This window comes from Agelaius phoeniceus, chromosome 2 (genome assembly GCF_051311805.1).
Source record: "Agelaius phoeniceus isolate bAgePho1 chromosome 2, bAgePho1.hap1, whole genome shotgun sequence".
NCBI classification, from domain to species: Eukaryota; Metazoa; Chordata; class Aves; order Passeriformes; family Icteridae; genus Agelaius; species Agelaius phoeniceus.
The window spans coordinates 114,346,564-114,369,190 of NC_135266.1; the positions used below are offsets into that span (position 1 = coordinate 114,346,564).

The 22,627-nt window shown below is 37.4% G+C and overlaps 1 protein-coding gene across 1 annotated transcript in view; it reads left to right on the forward strand.

The window, feature by feature from the left end:
- LOC143693419 (uncharacterized) overlaps positions 1-22,627 on the forward strand; it is a 441,857-nt gene that overhangs the window by 41,516 nt on the left and 377,714 nt on the right. The window contains exons 4-6 of the mRNA XM_077174591.1: positions 4,954-5,050; positions 7,817-8,016; positions 13,959-14,064. Coding sequence (XP_077030706.1) covers positions 7,890-8,016; positions 13,959-14,064 — 233 coding nt within the window. The 5' untranslated portion in view covers positions 4,954-5,050; positions 7,817-7,889. The remainder of the gene's footprint in view (positions 1-4,953; positions 5,051-7,816; positions 8,017-13,958; positions 14,065-22,627) is intronic.

A 22,627-nucleotide genomic window follows, 5' to 3' on the forward strand; every position in this document is an offset into this window, starting at 1 on the left:
AACCTTAACTGTCTGTAGAGTTTTACATGCTTTGCTAAATTGAAATTTCATACGCAGAGAATACCTGCAATACCACAGTGGCTTCTCAATCCCTTGCTTTTGTGATAACTTCCTTTCAAGAGGAGAAAATAAAATGTAAACTTAATTGCTTAAACTTGAAAAATGCTTTTCTTTGAACTCAATGAAGCACAAAGATGAATAGTTTATTACTAAAGGGAATTTAGCTCTATTTACAACTGCTTGTACTGTGAAATTGGTTATTTGTGATCTCTAAAGACTTGCTTTCTTTTCAGGGATATTTCTCTGTAGCTCAGACTACAGTGGAAAGCCAGACTGTAAGAAAATTACAGACTCTAGGACAGCCTGTTTCGATTTTTATGGAAAATAAATATGGAGCTTTACCAGCTTTGGGATTCAAAGTAGGGAACTTGTTAAAAATCACTGAAATGTAAACTAACCAACTCTGATGGTTTCAAAAGCAATTACGCAGAGATTCTGGATAAATGCTGTTCTATTTGTGCCTGCTACTTCATTTACATCTCCAACACTGCCAGACCAGCTTTGAAAAACAGTCCTGAACACAGACATAGCAAAGTCAGTTCAGTGTGATGGACAAATGCATCCCACACCAAGTTCTCAATGTATTTGTGAAACTTGTGATCGCTGTCTGGTGACCTCCTGCACAGCAGAAATGTAGGCCAGTGATTTATCACATGCACATGGATTTCTCAGCTGTTCTGGAACCTCCCAGCTAAGCTGGCCAATTAAAATTGGAGTTCTTCCTTGTGCAGCAGGATAAACCAAGATTTTTAGGTTTATCAGCATTTTCTGGGTCATCTTGACACATAGAAGGATTTGTTCACCTCTGACTAGCTTTGCTCCAGAACAGGCTTCAAACTGACCTGAATTCAGGAAAGAAGATCAGTGGAACAGTGAGATTCTCTTACCCAAAGAGACAGAAAGGGCCTGATCTTCAGTCAGCTCTGGCAAAAACTGAAAGGATTATCTTTGCAAGGTTTTTTTCCAATAGAAATGTGTGGATGTGGGGATATTGGAGGAGGTAAGAAAGCTGACACTTCCCAAATAGCTTTTGATAGCTTGATAAGTGGGATGATATAAAGAGGGTAAAGCCACTAAAATAGCAGAGCAGGGAGACTGTTGAGGCAGGAGGCACATTCCAGGTCCCTGTTCTTGAGAACAGGTTGTCTTTAGCAAATAGCTCAACTCTGCCTGGAAAAATATTGAAGGGCTACTCAAAAAACCCTTTTAAGATAAGATATTCCTGGTTTCAAATGCAGCTCTGAAGGCACAGAATGGATGATGAGGATTTCTGGTTAAATTTTTAAAATATAGGTAGAACTAACTGTGGTCTGGACTGCAAAGAAAATGAATTGTTTTTATCTGTTACTAGAAGGTCAAACTATATGAATGGTTTCTAGCATACCCACCCAGTTATTAGTCTCAATAATCATATTAAGGATAATAGTTTCAATAATACTTGCTAAATTAACTGAAAACATCCATCCTCTAGATGTACAGATATTTTCTATGTGTCACACATGTATTCTAAGGACCTGAAGGTCTTGGTTTTTTTCTGTGAAACATGAAGCTGTGATGTTTAGCCACATTTCCATGAAAGACTGGTACAGCAGGATTCATGCAAGATGTGCAGCTACTTAGATCATACCAATAGCCCCATTTTGGTACCAAAAAAGGTAATAATACATAAAACCATCCATATAATGTATTTTAAGGGCCACCAACTGTCAATATGTTGTCAGTTTGTTATATTTAAATTAAACAAATACACCAAAATGATGGCATCTGAAATCTGCTTTTGAGGACCCAGAGAACCACTATTGTTTGGAGTTTTTTGAGTGTATTTTCATCCTGCATCTTAGTTTTGGCCAGCAACTCCCTTGTTTCAGTTCTAAGAGGATGGATCATGTTGCCAGCTCTGTTTGGTCTTAGCCCTGTCTTGGTGTGAGCACCTACTTGGTGTTTTGGCTCAGAAATTGTGCAAATCTGTCAGAGAGATGTGTCACACCTGTCTGTGGCTGAATGCTTTGGGCATACTCATTATCAGTACATCTGTATTACCTGCCACCTATGATCCTCCTGCTGTCAGCCATGGAGTTGGAATTTGAAGGCATTTAAACCAAATATTTTACTGAAGGCATACAGAGAGAAGGGTGAAGCAACTGGAATTACCTTGGCAAGCCAGGCACTGCTTAGTGAAGGGGTTAAATGCCATGGACTGCCATATCCAGTTTGCTTAGAGCTCTCATAAGGAATGTTTCTGCCAACTTGTCTCTCTTGCAGTAGGAGTTATGCCTTAGAAAATTGGTTCTCTTGTCCAATAGAAATCAAATTTACAAGGAGATATGAGGCCATTTGCCAAATGAAAACACTGAAGAAATTCTAAGTTTGCAAATGGTATTTAAACAATTACATTTCTGTATGCTCAAAATTCTAGTTCACTTTGATATTTTAGCTGGGGAACTGCAAAAAAAAAAAAAAGTAAAAGAAAATCAACTGTAATCACAGAAATTACATGAACATTTCCATTGTGATATTAGAGCTCCATTTCTTATGAAGGATACTTTATGACAGGATATCAGTTTTGTATGATATAAAATACAACTGAAGAAAAAGAAAATCGAGTGCAGGTGAATTCTCATTCATGCGTGTGAAAATGAGAGTGTATTGAATACAGCTGAAGGTTTCTCTTGGGCCTATGAGTATCCAATTTTTTGTTACATTTAGGTGAAAATTTGCTGACTAAAATTTGCTTATACCTTCATGTGGATGAGACTGTAAGAACGTTTGCATATGGGATTAGAAATTCAGGTGGTGTTGACATATAGGAGATGTAGACTTTGAAAGGGAGGTTTTGCTGAGGTATAAATGCTGATAAGCACAAATACAGTCTGAAGAACAGACTTTGTACCAATTCTCCATGCTATATTATAAAATTAATGCAAATCATCACCACTAATGTGGCAAGGGAAACAAACTGGCAAAGCCAGAAAACCTAGAAAGTAATGGCTGCAAGGAAAGTTTGAGTCAACTTCAATCCTGGAAAAAGAAATTCAGTATTGAAATGAACTCCTCCCTGAAGAGCAAGAGAACAACCTGTTCTCCCTATACACAGCAGAAAGGACAAGAGCAGGTTTTAACAAAAGTTTTCCTAAAATTTTTCAATGCTTTAATCACCCTTGGCTCTCTTGTTCGCAAGCTATTCTCAAGTCACAAATTATTTCCAGTGATCAGCTGGATTTGTCTTGTCAAAGGTTTTTTTTATTCTGAATAGTTTATAAAACTGTAGAAATGAAGAACAGAACTTGGATTTTGGTAAATCTAATAGTCTATGTAAAAAAAAATCAAATCAATGAGTGGATTAAAAAAAATCTTAATCTTCCTAATCAGAAAACTGGGGAAAACTATTTGGGTAATTTGCTGTAAATTATTCACTTTAGCTTGATTTCTAAGTTTTGCTTATTATTGATGTTTAAGTAGAATAATGGTGCAATATGCAAATTTAATTGTTTTTCTTATTACTCTGAACACAGGTATTCTCTCATTGCTTTCAAAATGTGCATCTTTAGATGGAGTTTTGAACAGTCAGTTTACATATTGATAGCTGATGATTTGTGCCAAAATCCATGCATTCTCATTCTGTGAATATTGGAAAAGTAAGGGCAAGTAAACATGATTAACTGCAGGCTGTGATGCTAAACATATTCCATTATTCAAGCAAATGTTTCTCTCTCTTTCAGCTAATGAGAAATTTATGGATTAGCTTTTTCCTCCTTCCTTGGTGGTTATTCCCTCCTATTGTTAAGAATCTAGGGGATAATATTATGAGATGCTCACTTGGTTACTATCAATAAGACTTCAAATGGTTTTTTTTTTTAGGAAGAAGCAGCCAAATTTATCGCAAGTGTACCACCAACAAAATCAATAATATAACAGTAATGAATGAAAAAAAACCTGCATACATCACTGCAAGATGTCTGTCTGATCGTTTTGATTGAAAACATTATTTAATTTTCAAGCACGTTTCTTAATTACATGAAATCTTGCAATATTTATCCAAAAGCTCAGCCTGGAGAAAGAGCCAATCTATTGAAAATCTGTGTCAGTGTATTCATGTCACGCACACCTTGCTGACCTCAGGAAGGGGCAGGGCTCAGTTCATGGGTGTAGATTGTTAAGGGCTGAAATGGGAAATTCCCAGAGATATCCAAGAAGCAGCTGAACCTCTCAAAACCAAGCATTTCCACAGACAGCCTGATTTCATAGGAAAGGTTTTATTTTAAAGTCTTTTCTTCATAACCCTTCTTGGAATTTCATTGTAATACATCTTTAAACAATACCTTTTAAAAAATACTAGAATTGTGTGCTCTTGCTATTGATATGAGACAGATCTATCATGAACTTATTGCTCATTTTTAATTAAAACTTTCTCTTCTGTAAAGCATGAGTCTTAGGCTGGCTGGCAATCACTCAGGCTCTTGGAACAGAAGATCTTAGCAGAGCTTCATAGAAAATTCAGTGAGAACCTCCTGCAGGAGTTCCTTTTCCCACAATGAGATTTCAGTAAATTACTCCATCCCTTTCAAGAGTAATTGCAATAAATCTGGCCTAACCAGCAAACATGAAAAATGTCAGTGCATCACAGTTCATTACAATAGGATCTCCATTGTGGACCGATAATAAATAGTAATGCTCAGATAATGGCCAAAAAAAAAGTAACATCTGAGCATTGAAAGAACATAAATAAGAATCCAGACTCATCAAATCATGTTGGGAAGAGAATAAATGGATGCCCTGTGGACTTTTATCAAAGTGATGGATGAGGGGTTTTCTTTTTTGACTACTGAAAATGCAAAGAAATAAAAAATGTATCCAATGCCCAGACTTCCAGTGGTCTCCCTGCATTTTCTGCAGCTCTCCCCTTCGATGAATGATTGAGGACGGTGAGCCCAGAATGTGAAGGACACCTGCTCCAGCAGGAATAGCTGAGATCGTAATCCAAGCTGTAGAGGTACCTTGGGCATTTAAAGGGAAATGGTCAAGAATTCTACTGTGGGTTTGTTTTGCTTTGCTTCTCAGTGTTTTTTAAAAAACCATGATTTTTGGCATGCATAAGCCTGTTTCCTTTTGCTCTCAGTTTGTCCTTCTTTGGCAAGTGTTGGCTCCTTCCCTTCATTTCTTTTTGGAGCATGATCCAATTCTGTATGTTTTTTCTGCAGTGCTGATCCTCTCAATCAATAACAAGCAGTTATATTCATTTTCAATACTATTTTTTTGTTCTTTCAAGCAACTCTGTTGAAGCACACTGCAGCACATTTCAGCTGCAGCACAACACACTTTATTTTAATCTTTCACTGATACCAGCGGATGCACAGAAAACGAGACTTTCTTGCAAATTATAACTGAATAATTTAAAACACAGCCAGATTATTATTGTGAGCTCATGAAGGAGAAAATTAAAGGTTTAAGGGACAAACTCAATTCTGATCTAAAACTACCATAACATGTGGAGATAATAAAACGTACATCAGTAGTGAAAATTGGTCCAAATATAATTTCTGAATTGAAAGTGTGTGTGGATAATCTTGTGATGACTTTTTATTATTTTTCAGGCTGAAACAGAAGTAATCGAATCTCATTTGTCAAGGCTGGTTTCCTATTTTGAGCAGCTGAGTGGAATATTTTTTTTCTGCAGCTTAGCAGGTGTGTTGAAGGACTTTGATTTTGTGAGTTGTATGGTAGAGGACAGAGACAGGACACCAGACTTGACTAATGAATATTCTGAACCATTTTGGAAATCTCATTTGGAAATCTTTATTCTTCTTTATTTATTATTTCCAGCAATTTATAGCTGCTTACAGCCTCAGAAGCCTTTAATTGTTTGTGATGGTGTTTCCTTTGTAGAAATACTACTTACGCAGTTCTTGTATAGATAATAAATATTATTTACAATATTTAGTATGTATTATACCCAAAATAGATCAAGCACATGCATGTATTTCAAACTTTTGTTAAAGTGGCTCTACTTCCATGGCTCAACAGAAATTTGAGAGATGCAATGTCTCAGTGTTCAAATAAAATGGTTCCACCTGAATCCAGGAGGATTGCTTTGCTTGTGCAGGAGTTTTAAGACTCAATTATCTTGTCTCCTTCTCTCTTGTTTGAAATAATAGCAGCTTTGTTACTTTTAGAAAATCAGAAGTGATTGCAGAGTGGGGCTGAATGAAAAGCCCTCTTGTCTGGGATCCCAGTGCTGCAGCTGATTGTTAGACAGCAGGCCTGGCTGATTTCAGAGCTGACATGCATAATGTCTCAGCAAATTCCTGCTTGAGGCTTGCCCAGGTGTTAGGATAATTTTCCTGTCCTGTGAGTGTAAAGATTTTAAAATCCAAACTTGGTTACTGAGATTGCCTGATCTGATCTCCTGGATGGCACAACCTTTTAAAGTAGAAGCTCCTGATTCCAATAGCAACAACATAACTTTGTTTGGAATTAAACATGCTTTTTGCAATTTTATTTCTGTTTGTTTTTCAGAGTGAAAGTAATCCCTGGAAAATACACCTTTTCTTTTCCGAGCCAGTCTCCCTCGTGCCATTTTCATTCCAATGCTTATAGTCTTAGCACTGGGTAAAATTGCTCCAAATTTTTTTGTCTAATTTTGCCTAGATCAACCTCTGACCTTGTTGTTGCATCTGGTTGTGTCACTCCTGACAAGTTTCTGGTATTAGAAAATCACTTCTTGAATAAGCAGTTGTAGGCAGTGAGGACTTGCTCATCTATCTTCCCTTGGATAAAATACAGAATGTGAAGCAGGGCTTCCAGGCTTGACATTGCTCATACAGGGTATATGTCAGTAAAACCCTCCTCCCCAGCTTTTGAATGCTTCATGCCAGAGTTTACACAACCACAATATGTATTTAGGGCTCTGACCTGATAATTTGTTCTTTAAACTTAGCAATAAGACAGAATTGTAAGTAACATGTTGTGGTGTTGGCTTTGGAAGTCCTTCTGCCCATACCAGAATTTAGCCAGGAGATTGTAGGAGTCTGAGGGTACTGCTGTGCTTGTGCTGAGGGACAGATGCAAGCCCAGGTCAGTTATACCACTTCATCCTTTTTCCAGCTTTTATTCCTCAAGTATATTCATATCAAACCCAAATGCAGTCCTTCAGGTTCCAACATTCTTACCACATAGAGGCACTTTTCATGTTTTTTTTCTCCCTTTTGTTCTCTGAAGGAAGGGCAGCCACATCTACAGCTTCAGATCTTTATGAAATTTAATTTTTTAACAGTGTCATAGTTCTCAGCAGAGAGATCAAACCAGAGTTGCATCAAATTGTATTCTGACCTCAAGGTATTATCCTCAAACTGCAGTCCATGGTGCTTCCCCTCATTAGTTTAATGAATGCTACAGCAGTTTGTCTCGGTTGACTTTTTTCATAAATAATTGGAAGTGCTTTGTTGCCGTGGCTTAATATCATTTCATGCCCTATCCCTTAATGATTCACAGCCAATTTGTTAACCCAGAACTCTATTTTCCCTGAAACACTCCTGTCCACAGTGATTATTCCCATAACTGCATCAAGCTGACTGAGAACTCCAGCTCCTGCCTGTGAACCATTACTCCATCTCCATCACAACAGATGCTAAGGAAATTTACTACTTTACTCTGCTGACTCTTTTTTTGACTAGAAAATTTTGATCAGTTGCTTATTATGTGAACAGAGGGCTTGATAGTAACTAATTTGCATTACTTGTGTATTATCTTCCTGATCTAGGGAAGTTACAGGCTCAGTGTGCTGCCTGCTGACTCAAGCTGAGCTGCTGCCAGTGTGACTGTGGAAAGTGTTCATGCTGAATTTGCTGATCCCACTGCAAGGTACAAGTTGTTGGGTGAACAGCAGAAGAGGAAAAGCAGGCCCTACTTCTCATAAACAAGGCTGCCTTTGCTGTCCTTTGCAGAGGTGTTTTTTCACTGGTGAGCTTCCAGAAACTGCCAAACTTGTGTCCCTGTTGCTGTTGTGGTGTACTGTGGATACAGATGTTCAGAAGTTGAGATTTATTTGGTTTATTTAGCAGTATTTTCAAACTTTGTATTTCAGATCAGAAGTGGGCTTTGGGAAGAAATCTTCCAGTGGCCACCACTCCCCACACTTAGCCCCATGAAGTGCCCACATTGGAGATTATTTGGACCAGAACAGAGTGAGGCACTTGACTATACCCAGAGATTGTGAAAATCAGAGAAACGTGAACTCTTCTTTATTTCTCCCTTTTAAAATATTTCTCCTGGGTGCTCAGATGATGTAGCTAATAGCACCAGTCCTGGAATAATTTGAAAATTTGTAAGATTTTTGTGAATATTTATTTTTATTCCCTTAGGGTAGCAATGTGGAGAATGGCAGTGAAGATCTCTGAAGTTTTCAGTGCTTTTCTTTTGTACCTAAAAACATTGGTGGTGCATTTTACAGTATATTGGGTTTGAAGTGGCCTGCAAGAAAGGAAGTGTAGTTGAGAGACAGAGCAACACCTAAAAATGTCTATTTACAGGTAAACAAGTAACAATACATCCCTGGACAAGGAAATGGCAAATAATACTCAGTTTTATCTCTGCACAAGTGTGCAGACTTCAATGACCAAGGATGTAACTGAAGACTGATTTAGTGCTAACAGCACAGCACAAATTGAAGGAAAATAGAGATGCACACTTGCACTCTGTTTGCAGAAATAAATTCCTGAACTGAAACTCTTCTGTGGCCTTGTGCCTACAAGTATTCCAATTTTTTCTCTGTGACTGTGGTGGAGGAGTGGGGAGGAAAATCATGAAGTGAAGCCAGTGGCATATTTATGGAATGTTCTGATTCACAAGCAAGGCTTGTAGGTGCCCTGTTCTTGCACACAGTCAGAAAAACAGATTGGTTTGGTGCTGGGGAACACATGGGTCATGTGCTGGCATCAGATTTAGCATGAACTTGAGAGGTTTAATTTTTAGGAGGACATTTTTTCATATGTTTGCCACTTTTAAATGTGTTTGTTTAATATAGATCATGACACTGATTTTTTTTGTGACCTCACACATATTAAATTCCTAGTACTCTGGGAAGTGGTCTGGATTTTCATTAAAAACACAACAAATCAACAGAAAAAGGAACCCCCCAAAAAACCCACAAAAAAATATCAAAGCAAAAATTTTTTGTTCACCTATTTTGGATACATCCTTTTCCAACATATCGTCATTTTTCTGTCTGCAATGGATTTTCACCAGTAGTGCAGCTGGCACAGTTGATCTTAGCATTGAGTGAAGAACTCCTTCTCTTTTAGGTGATCTTAAATATTCTGTTTACTACAATTTCTTTTTTTTCTTTTTTTGGGGTTTTTATTTGTTGTTGTTGTTTAATTGTTATTGATGGTAACTTGAAGAATTATATAATCTGTGAAATGGCCAGCACTTAAAAAAAATAAGCTATTACAGATCTAAGCATTTATAGAAAGAAAGCAATTTAAAAGATGTGTACACTCATCCATTCTACACTCAAGCAAAATAAAAAGCAACGTTTTATGCAGAAAAGCCCACATATTTCACAGATCAGCACATTGCTATTCCTATGCAAAATATTTATAGACAACTCAGTGAGTTTTAAATTCAGCTCAATATGGATTACAGAGAAACTAAAGAAGTTTGAATGAATCAATAAGTTTCTCATTAATACTAGCCTTAGAGTGAGAATGTTTTTTATTAATACAAAACACCATGCTTTGTCTACAAATGAACCTGTCATATCATTTTGCTTTTTGTACTTCTTTCTGCTCAGTAATTATTGATCTATCAACACAGAAATTCTATGGATTTCCTATATAACACCAGCCATTTTTCTCATGTAGGAGTGGCTGGTTATTTTAAATCAAGCTAACGTAGTAAAACACAATACAAAATATGTTAAAATTGTGCAAATGGGAATAGGTTTCGCTTGTCTAGGGCTTTGACAGACCTCACCTTCTGTGATTGAAGGGGAGATTTTGTGTAGGAAGTGTGATTTTATTGAAATTGCACTCATGGAAGTGAGTGTTACTTTGGGTTTCTAGGCTCAGAGAGGTAACTCTGCAAGCATTGCCGATTTCAGGGGAAAAGAAAAAAGGTTGGTGAGCTGCAATCTGTCTGAGTTACAAGGAAAGCTGTTCCAAATGTGCAGCTCCACTGTTCTGCTGGGCCCAAGCTGAGTGTACAATCAGGAGAGAGAAAAAGAAAATCACTGGTCTTGTCCTGCAAGGATCTTTGTCTCATGGGCCCACTTGAAATCACTTTTACATCCATAGGGCTGAGAGTTTGGCATCCAGTTCACAACCCTACATTTGATATTCTCTTACAGCACTTCTGCTTTAGTATTTGTCCTTGGTGAATTCCAAGGATGGAATTCATTGGAATTCATGTCCATTCCTTGGACATTGCAAAGATGTGTTTGGCACTGGGGATCCTGCATGCTGGCTGGCCCATGCTGATCTACTGTGAGCACTTGTGGGGCTCACTGGTTCAAGGAGCCAGCAAAAATCCTTGACAAGTCACAGAAATAAGTCATGTGCATGTCATTCTGAGAGAAACTGTAAATAAATTATAAAAGGGATCAATAGCAACAAAATCACATTTGAATCTGACACATAACATCTGACATTCAGCTCCTGATACATAAAATCAGAGGAACTGAATCTCAGCCTGTGTCCTAGTCCTATAAGACCTAAAGCCTAAGAGGCTTTTAGTGTTCATGCTTAGAGACTTGCTTATATCTTCAAAAATATGTTCTAGAGAGCTCCAAGAGTTATGTGCACTCATCTGCCTTGCATGTGCCCACAGTGTGGTGGGAAATGGGCCTCAAAAACCAGGGAGTGCTTGAATGTCCCCGAGAGAAGTTTTCTAGAGGGTGAGTTTATGACAAAACATTACTCCTGAGGAACACAATTAGGAGGGAAAATGGGGTGCATCTTGTTGTGGTATCTCTGGGCAAATGAGTGTAGGGAACCTTTTCACACCTATTAATGAGATCTGGGTTTGGAGCATGCTTTTGAAAGCCAAATTGTTGTGTAGCCATGCTCTTGTCACAGATCTGCAGCTTACTGCCAGCCAGGCAGAGTGGGCTGTGGGCTGCATGAATGATGCTTTAAGCACAGGAGTAACCTGTGCCTCTTGTTCCTCCCCATTTGAGGGCTGGGAGAAGGAAACTGAGGCAGGGCGAGGGCAGAGCTGAGAGCTCTGGGCTGTCACTGTCTGGAACAAGCTGAGTCTTTTTGTTTGCATGGTCACACATCTGCCATATGTTAATCTGTGCTGCACCTGAGGTTCCAGAAGTATTTGTGGAAGACATGAACTTGAAAGTCCCTGCTTCTACATGTAATTTAGGCTGTGAATTTAGATACCCCATTGAAAAGGTAAAATCACACATAATGGGGGAAAATATGTGTGCTGTGTACAGCTGGATGTATGTTGTCTAAATAATTCACATCAATATTAGAAAATCCGACAGATTTATAAGTGACTTAACTATTATTTCCATATAGTATTGAAGAAGATATAAATGGAAATATCTCCTTAAACACTTTTGAACATAACAATCATTATCTAGAAAAGAAATCCCTTAATTAATGTGTCCATTTGTCATTATGTTATCAGTGATAATAACCTAATGAATGAATGTACTGATCCACAGTTCTATTAGGAGCTGGTTTTGATGCCCAGTTCACTCTAATTGCTACGTGTGCAAATGTGTAGCTCTGGCAAATTGCTAAAGACAGGTTGATGTAAACACAGTGTTTGAATTTAGGAGGAGTGACAGACCTAATATAGGAAAATAATCAGAATAGATCTATTTGACAAAGCCAGTAATTATTCATTTGAATACCAATTAGCTCTGAGTAGGTAGGTCTACTCCAGATCTTTCCTTAGACTTGAAAATGCTTGTATTCCTTTCCCAAACTCTCCAGAAAAATAAAGGCAAAAACTCATAATGCCAAACCAACAAGTGCCTGGCACTTGCCTTTTCAGTATTTCTATTTGCTGTCATGCTGCAAATCCATCTGCTCTAGCTGGACAAATTGTTACCCCATTGTTGAATTTGAGTAATAAAATCTACCAGTGAGAGACTTCTGCATGTGGGGGACATCAATCCAAGCAGGACAGTGTAAAACACTGAAGGAAAAACTGAAGATGTATTGACAATGCATCTGCTTTTCCCACAGCAGTTTATCTCACATTTAGAACTATTGCCTTTAATGGTATTCTTATTATGGTGGAGGCTTCTGATCTTCTTTTATGAGTGACACATCATCTATTTATCTATCTGTCAATCAGTCCATCAATCAGCTATTTTTAATAGGAACAAAACACCCTGTTTCCCCTCATATTTCCTCAAGGATTGCCATGGGGACTAAGTTAAATTGATTAAAATTGGAACTTCATGATTTTTTATTAGCCCTGAAATGCAAATAAGTGTCTGTACCTTCTGTAACCAAGCATTAGCTGAGCAAATACAAACTTGCATAACTTGGAAAGTTGGAGTATGGGTTGATTGCAAAGCCTGGTGTTGCAGAAGAAAAACTTGTTAGAATAAACTCTCAAGGTTATATAACATACATTTTATTCTAGCAACTGAAAATATAGAACTAAGTCAGTAAAACCATGTGAGTCTGTCATTAACCTTATAGAAAAATCTTTTCCTTCCTGTTTTCAAAAAACTATATATGAAAAAAAGGTTAATCCAAGAGTTTAAGTTCAATATTTTCATTCTTCTTCTGAAAAGTAATTTATGTGAGACAACTCCTTGGTCTGAAATCTATAACACCTATTCATTTCTTGGAGAAGTAGACACTAAAAGAGGTAGAATGGTGCAACTCTGTCTCTGCAAAATTTGCTGTCTTTTCTGCCTTGAGCATACATTTGGATTAGGTACAAGTACAGATTTTGCATTCTTTTTGCTGGGTGTAATAGCATGTGCCCTATGAGAGTGCCTCATTTATTTTACTGTTGGAGCAGTTAGTACTGAGAAGAACATGGAGGCTGGAAATAAACACCTTTCTAGGATTCATTTCTCCCAAACACTTTTAAAGTTTAGGATGAGATTTTTGACACATGGCACTCTGTTGTTTTCAGGTGCTTTATTTCAGGTATGAATATTTAGTAAGAATATCATCTTACTAAAGTGAAGAGATCAATTATGATTTAAGCAAGGATCAGCTGCATGAAAGAGAGTAAGATGTGAATTCTCTCAAGCTGTCATATTCCAGGTTAGTGAAAGGATTGTTGAAAAATTGGCAAACTTGTATCAGAGAGAGAAGATGAGCTGATGATGTGTGCGGTGATGGGGTTTAGTAGGCCATGAGAAATGTTGAAAGAAAAATAATTTCATGCAATGGGTCTCTTGAAAGCAGATTTGCAACAGTTGGGTAGATCTGAGAATTTTCAAGGAAATGATGATGAGCCTGAAAAGAATCTCTTTCTGATTTGCATCTGGCTTTGATGTTTTACATCCTAGCAGAAATTTTAAGTTCGATTCAGCAAAACCTTTGTTATTTGCTTTTTTTGCACGTTACTGATTTTTTCTTTTGCAAAGTGGGCAAAATCCAGGAGGAATTGGTTGTAAATGAATCAAATACGTATTTTCTTCTTAACAGCGGGTGTGTTTTTTGAATATCTGAAGTCTGGAAAAGCCACACTGAGCTCAAAATCTTTGTATGCTCAAGCACCTGATTCACACACCAGAAACATCAATTATGCCACTTAAAATCTGAAGCATTTTTTGCAATGCTCAGCCATAAAAAAACCCCAAAAAACTCTACTGCAAGGACTGTAGTGAAAAAGGTACTGGTTTAGTCCAGTGAGTAAATAAGAGAAATAAGAGTTACATGTTCATAAATGTGTTTTTGGCTTTTTTTTCCTAGGGTTAGTTATGGAGAACTCTGGGCTCTCGGGTGTACAAATCCACCTGCTAACTACAGCATTTTTCTTAATGAGAGAAGGAGTTAAGTCACTGGAGCTTGAGTACAGGTAAAAAAAACACCTTTCTTATATTTTAAGGAAATGTCATGAAGGGAATTGATCCTATTTGGACACAGATGCCAAGACTACATTGGAAACATTTTAATTTTTTGGAAGGCTGGTTTAGAGTGTGGCGTGCACGTCAGGTTAATTAGGTGAAACTTGTGTAACAATGAATGTTTGTTCTCTCTAAACACTGTGACAAGAAAAGCACTCAGAGCTTTGTTCAACAAAGCTCAAGATTTGCTGCTTGTAGAAAGAATACACCTCAGAGCGGTTGCATTCAATTTTTTTAGTTCAGGTTCCTTTATTTTTGTTCTTTTTGCAGTTCCTGTAAGGAACACTACTTAAGGCATTTAAATCTAACAGCATGTCAAGGGCCATTTAGATCTCTCAAATTGCCAGGACAACCTATATTCTGACTTAAGCTTTATTTCATGAGCTCATTAAGAATTAAAATAAACAAACATGACAGGGATTTGCAGGTGACCATGGCTGCATAAATGCCCTTTAGCCTTTCCTGCCCTGCCTGCCAAGCCTGGCTTTGACCTAGTGGTGCTGCTCCCAGCACACATTAGGGCTCAGCATGAGCTGGGGTAGCCAAAATGCCAGCAGGAATTGAGTGAACAGTCCCACAGCACCCTTGATTTCCTAATTCAGTCCTTCATGTCCACCTAAAAGCCCCCAGCCAAGAGACTGCAGCCTACTAGCTTTGGATAATGTTTATGAGTAGCAAAGAGGACATTTTGGGGAAGGAAAAGAGAAATAAATGAGATGCTTTTTTGATAGCTAGAAGCTCAATATATCCAGAATGAGACTGTAAAAAGATACCACAGTCTCATTAAGCAGATGAACACACCAGACATATTTTGTAAGCCCAAGTCAGGTTCAGGAGAGCTAATGACAATCACTCAATTATCCATCACCATTGATAAATACAGGTTCTTGTCCTCATCACCCTGTGTGCAGGGGCTCTCAGTGTTCTCCTTAACCTTCTGTGCCAGAGAGCAGTTTTATTGTCAGTAACAGTGCTCACTCTATGTTCACTTTGTGCTTGCCATCCTTCTCTCCCCAGGAGTTAGCACTGAAACTCCTCCAAGTAATAAAATGCAACCCCAGAGCCTCTCCTGTGCAGAAACACTTAGCACCTGGTTCAGTCTCTGCAATCATTGCTGATTATATCATTTGTATGTCAAAGCAAGGGACATTTGAGACATGCTGGCCCTCAGGAGGGGTACATAAATGAGAGATGTCAACAAAACCAACACCAACTATGAAATCTCTTGTTGATAAGAACTGTTTGGGTACCCTAAAAACTGTTTTTCCTTGTGTTGTCTCCCAGCAGAGACCAATCCTTCCTTCATCTCTAAGCACTTAGAAGTATCTCAAGGGTTAAAATCAACCACTCCTTTCTGTTTCAAATTTATTTTGCTTATTTATTTGTTTCCATCACAATTCCCTTGCTCTCTCTAACTTCTCTTAATTAAACTCAGGCCTGTATAGACAAAGGTAGGAAATAAAACAAAACCTGTTAATAAACAGTGTTTTAATTAAAGAGTTCAAAAAAAGTTGGATTCCAGTGAGTCTCACCTCCAGCATTTATGCATATTAACTACCCTAAATTGTCTTATAGATTTTCTGTGAAACTCCAAAGAACAGAATTAAAACAAGAACTTCTAAGAGATTTTATCCTTGAAATATTAATTATTAATGACATATTAAAATTCCTATGCTTTCTATTAAAATTACTTTAATCATCAAGACAGCAGAGCAAAGTGCCTCTGTAGTTGAAGATATTATGCAGGTGGCTGTTTCAAATAAATCTGGAGAATTCTAAGAGATCTATTTAGGTGATTTTAAAAACATCTTTTTGCAATTTATTAATATCCTCAAGGACTGGGAATGCGTGGAAAATTGTTTACATGGCTGATGTTGTCCTTGCACACCACCAGTGTTGTCCTGTTGAGGTGATGAAAGTGAAATTTATCCATTAAACTGCAACTAGAGGCTTCATTTGCTGGGGTTAGGAAGAAAGGGGGGTTAATTAATGTCTGTATGCCCATGGATTTCAATTACTCCTTTAAATTCTATCTAAATTTTTTGTGTGTTTTTTTTTTTTTCTGAGAACAAGTCATCAAAAAAAAAAAAATCATATCTGATACATTCATTCCTGCAAGATGGTTAGTGCCTTCATTTCTCATCAAAGTCATTGCAAAATGAATGAATGCAACAGATTAAGAAATTGAATCTTAAATTATTCATTCATTATTCAGAGGACTGGGAATCTCTGAAGTAGCCAGGAGGATTCATAAGGGAAAAAATGTGGGATACTGTGGGAATTACTCCAATTTTGGACACGAACTTCAAGTGACAAGGTCAGATCACCAACAAACTGAACAACCTTGAGAACTGCAAGAAAAGTCTGTCAGACTATATGGTTGAAATAAAGCTGAAGATAAATACAATTTAGTGCATATTTAGTTTAAAAACGTAAAGTTTGGGGAATTCCTTCCAGCAGTTAAAACTGAAAAATTAATTGAAAGATAGTTGGAGATGGAATTAGTACATCTACAAGGTTAATCTCTGTTGTTCAGTATCCTTTGGCAGCTGTAAAATAGAGCCAGCATGATATTTATTTATGGACAGCTTAGGGAATTAAATTTTTTAAGTTGGAATAATCATATAAAGGCAGATGGGGGTACAGAAGGTTAAATTAAAAATTAAAAAAAGTGGATTGAGTAATTGAGGACAAAAATAAACTTAATACATCAGCCCTTTCAAAAGAATTCTTCAATTATGGAGATCCATGACTGGAGAAGGTACATAATATAGCATTAATCTGATAAAATTTGGTATCCATTTAATGAAATTCTTTCTTCTTCTTTCTTGCAAAAGGGAGAGCTCTTTGTAACCCAGATGGTAGGAGGAAGTTTTTATCATCATCTCATTCAGAGATCTCCAATCCTTAGAATCATTTCAGGTTATTCCTATTAAGGACTTCTGTCTGTCCAGTTTTAATTCCATGGGTCTCAACAACCCTGATCCAAATTTCAGGGTCAAACCTCAGGTTTTAAGGCCAGGACATTTTTCAGCAGTCTGTGAATGCAAATCACCCTTTTCTGCAAGGTTTTCTTGTGATGTGGGGGAAAAAAAACCCTATTTGGATCATTAATACAGAAAATTACTGATCTTGTGAATCTTTAACAGAGAAAAAGTCATTAAGAAAATAAAAACTAAACTTTTATAATCAGTGATTCGCCATGCTTGGAAAAGTAGAATTAATATCTTTAGGATGAAATTTTTACAATGAATTTAGAGAATTTTATGCTACTTTTAGCATCACCCAGACCTATAATTGTCATTGGAAAATAAATATTTCTTCATAGAAAAATTGTTTAGGGCACTGAATGCAAATAAAGTACTGGCAATTTAACATATCCACTGATATAATTATTTTAAAAATACAGACAGTGTGCAGTTTCACAGGCAATTCTTGCACTAAAAAAAGTGAAAGACAAGAAAAAAGCTATTTTTCATGAGGGAGAAGAAGAATCAGTTAAAGCATAAAGGTTAACTTGACTGACCTATCTTTCCTGGTAATATGCTGAAATTCATGGTTGAACAAAATATTTGTTTGCATCCAGAAGACAAGGAGAAGATAAGAATCCATATTCATTTATCAAGAAAAAAGTCACTCGAGACTTACTTAATTTCATTCTAAGACAGAATCATAACTCATTGGAAAAGGGAGAAGAAATAGATGTGAGAAACCTGGTAAAGTTTTTGGCATTTTCTCAGATGACATTCTTATCCAAAACATAGGGAAAAATAAATAACATAGGAGAAAATGTAAGTTCTGTGTAAATGTATTTAGAATTCCAGAAGGAGATAATCATTGAGGTTTGCTGTCAAAATGGAGGGATGCCCAAAATGAGATTCAACAGATTTCATGATGGCTTAAAATTCTGAGTGACTTGGGTAGGGGAATATGGGATATGGAGTTTGTAGGTGAACTGTAACTAGGGATGCTTCAAACACAGGGGAGAACAAAATTCAGATTCAGGATGACTTTGCTGAGGTAGAGGAAGGCACCAAAAGTGCACAGTACAATAAGAGCAAGGTAGAAATCCTAGGAAACAATTACCTGTGACAATATATTGGAAAATGCCAATTTTGCAGGAAAAGGGTACACAGTTATCAGGTGAACATATGTTAACAACACTGTGTTCTTGCAAGAGCAACAGACAATATAATGATGTACATAAGTGGGCCCATCTATGCAAGGCATGAAAAATAATCCTTTTGCTTCACTTATTTCTACATCCTCAGCCTCAGCTGGAATTCAGTGTCCACCTTCCTGGAAAGATGTGGAAAACTAAAAACATGACCAGTTTTCCTCTCCTTCCCCCTTTCTTAACCTTTTGTTCTCTATCTTTTGTTACTTTATTTCCCTGGTCTACTACTTAGTCATGGCCATGCTTGTTGCTTTGGCTCCTCCAGCCCCCAAACCTGCTGGGTGACAGCAGAGAGCAATTCCTAAACCCAGAGAATTGGGATTCCTGCCTGATCCTTGCTGGATGCTTTCTCTGATCAGCTTCAGAAACAGGTGATGTTTGAGCACTTGCAGCCAAGGGGTCTCTCCTCCACACTGTGCAGTCAGAGCTCTTCCCTGGCCTTTAATGCATATTAGAATATAGGCCTTAATAATTGAGTAGCCTTTCAGTGGCAATATTTACAGAGAAAAGCCTGGGAACACAACTCAAGCAGACTTATCTCCCTTTAAATAGCTCCACAGATGGAAACTTACATGAAAAGTGTGTAACTGGGCAGAAAAATCATCCTTTCCAAACTGGCAAATTAATGTCACTTGTTAATCCTGGTAGCAGCTTGTTTAATTGAGTTTTATTTCTTTGATTAATGCTAAATGAGAATTAACTATTTCTGACAGCCCGGCAGCACCCTCAGTATTGTGCTCCTGTCTCACTGCATTTGTTTCATCTCCTGAGGGCTGTTCTCAGGCAGGTGAGAGCCTCTGGGTGCCCAGCTGGGAGAGCAGAGCTCCTGAGCTGCTGCTCAGCCCCATCACCCCACATCCATCCAGAGCCCTGCAGGGGCAGCTGCTGCCTCACACCAGCACCTCCACACTTGGAAAACTTGGAAAACTCCACATCTAAGCAGATGGGGATCTCTCACATCACTACCAACCATTTCACTTCTGTTGCAGCTGCCCTTGTTCCTTGCCAAACTAATGCTCTTCTTTCCTATTGTCATTAATTGCTTTTTTTGGTCATTTATATATTCTTTGGAAAAGACAGTTTTCACATTATTGACAAGGAATTTTGCCTCTATTTGTTCAAATGTTTCACCTGACAGCAGGAAGACTTTCCTCAGTTTGTCATTCAGCATACAGTAATTTCCCCCTTATATTCTGGGTTTCTTGAAATGGGTTGAAATCTAAAAATATTTCTGACAGAAGCAGTTACAGCAGACATCTTAATTATTATGTTTCCAAGGGAATGACAGCCAGTGTAAGGAAAGCTGACTTGTATTCCTGCAGGTTTGTGCTTTTTATACTGGAACTTGAGGCTATTATAAATTACCTAGGAGTGGGACAGCCGTGAACACCTTACATCACATTTATACCAGGTGCCACGTTGAGGGGGCTCACCCTCTCCATTCTTTTTTTATTTCTGTGCTATTGAACTTATTGATGAGCACAGATATCTCAGGTAGATATCCAAACATAAAAAAAATTATAAAATGTGGTAAAAACCATGATAAAAGCAGCTGCTCTGCATCCTGATCCCGTACAGTGACTGCAGACAAGGCAGGGCTCAGAGACAGGGCAGAGGAGCAGCTGTTCAAAAAAACTCCACCTGTTTTCCTTGATAACCACTGTTTGATTTCTAGGCACTGCTGATTTTACCTGTTGCCAAATTATTTTCATCTGTCAGGGCATGGGAGTGCTGCACCTGCTGCCTCCTGGTTAAATGGAAAAGGAGGAGTTCCTCACACCCCGCACTGTGCAGCTTATAGGACAAAAAACATAAAGAGGGAAGTAAATTTAAAAATTGACCCTGCTGATTAGGTATTGTGTTGTATTACACAGAAATCTAATTTTTCAACCAGTTCAGAAGACATTGATTTGGAAATGTCATACAGGAAATGTATGACAGGAAAAGCAAAAAAGGAAAATATTTTATCGTTTAATATTATATAGTATTTTATATTAATATCAATATTATACGATGTAGTTTAATATTATTAAATATCATATTTGTTTAATAATATATTATTCAAAAAGGAAAACGTTATAATTTAATATTTGGATTATTAATATTTGGATTATTCTACTAATCCTAAACTCCTCCTAAAAGAAGGAAAAATAGCTAAAAGGGGCAAACAGGTAAATGCTACAATGGACTTCTTATATTATCAATGAAAATACAGTGATCACTGTATAACTTTGAATAAATTTATTACTAGAGAAAGAAAGGATGATTTGAAAAAATTGCTATACCGTATTTTACGTAAAGGCTTCTCTGCAATTTTGAGCAGCAAGCAGTTGTCAACAGCAACAGAAACATCACAATTGTAAAACAAATACTGACAGTCAGTAATTTGCAACTAAAATATATTGATGTCTGATTCTCTCCAGCTGTTAAAAACTAACTTACCCACTTGTCACTCAGTTCCCTGATGTTTTCATCAACACTGCCTTCCATGAGCTTCCTGAAGCCTGCTTGCCTGACTATTCAGTAAGATATTAAGTTTGTGTACCGAGTTTTTGACTGTATGAGCTGTCTGGTTTATTTTAGTCCTAAAAAGGAATGGCCTGATGGGCACACATTTAATTTTAGGCGTCCCTATAAGGATCTGCAGACCAGCAGTAGGAAAATTTCAGAGGTACATGTAAGAATTGATAACAGCACAGAGATCACCACCCCTGAAATCTCCCCTCTGCCAGGAAACCCTAACAAGACTTTTTGTAGATGCAACTTCTAGTGTCATGAACTTGAAAAAAATTAAACACCAAAATGTTAAAAGCTGTTAAGGGTAATTTAGGGACAGGATCCCATGTTGCTGAAAGTTCACCTGAAATATCTGAGCGAGGGGTTAGCCCAAAAATGAAATAGCTTTTCTGAACTAGAAGTGGGTAATTATACTTAATGAATAACCCTACTTCCACTAATGTCTAAAGAACTGACATTTCCTCAGATGTCAAGTTTAGTATTTCCAGTGCAAGAAGGTTTTTAAAGTATTTTAAGATTGCTTTTGCAAAGATATGTTTTATTAGAGAGAAAATCTTACCTTACTGGTGTTCCCAAGGCTTTGGTAATTTCCATCATCATGTTGTCCATCGTATTTCACCATCTCCAAAGTACCCTGACAGTCTCTCTGTAGACCCTTCTCTAATGTCACTGAGTGGTAAACTGGAACTTCATAGAGAAAACCAGGCAGGAAATAAGTTCCAAAAAAATATTAAGAGCTATAATTTCTGTACATCCAGATCCCATGATTTGCAATTGTGGTTTATAGAGTGTGTGAAGTTTGAAGAAGACCTAAACAGAACCACATTGTGGTTTCTGAAAACCTGATTTTCTGGATCTCAGGGCATTGCTGCTGAGTGAAAACCTTGTTAGGAGGGGATGTCTGGCTGATGTGGCTGTAAATAAGAATGAACTGAGTGTCAATGTCATGGGACAGCCCTGTAGTTTTGACAGGACAGCTGTAGTTACTTGTGCTGACAAAGCTGGGGAACAGGTGAGCAAGATTTTGAGAAGCTTCAAAAAGATTCATCTTTCTGAAGCTTCTCAGGGTTTTACTGCAGATTGCCTAGAGTGCTTAACCTGCCCTGACAGATGTTGAGCAAATATTTAACTCATGTAATATATTAAATATATTTTTTACATATTTATTCATTTTATCTAATCTGACTTTGCAGTGTTGCCTTTGACTGTTTCATGCACAGAAAGAGGAGGCTGGGGAAAGGAAGGTGAAGCTGCATAAAAGAATAATTCATGGTACTTCTGTCTGGATAAAGGCATAATGAAACTTTATAAGAACTCACATATGCATGAAACAAAATGTCTTTAGGGTGCCAACATTAATCTTTATTGTTCATTTTCACCAGCCATGAGAAAATCCTATGTGGACAATTATAACCACACATATAACACAACATGTTCTGTCCTCTCTGTTGAGTATAATTTCTTATATTTAGTTAATTTTTAGTGGATTCATTCATGGAGATGCATTTACTGCCTTAGTGCAGCAGATGAGAGCTCAGAGACTGAGAATAAACCTGTCTCCTTTGAAGAATGGCTTGAGTAAGAGAAAAAAAGGAATTATATCTCTGATCCCTACTGACAGATTTTTTATCTGCCTTTTCAGTTTAAGGTTTCTGACCTAGTGATTTCATTAGGTCTGTGGATTATTCCTGTGTATTCAGGACAATGAATAAATTAAGTGGGTTTTTTCCCCCATATTTTGACGGGATTTATCGATCTAGAAGAGATTCCCTGTATTTCCACAAGCACTAGTGGAACACCAGCAAAAAATGTCAAAATAG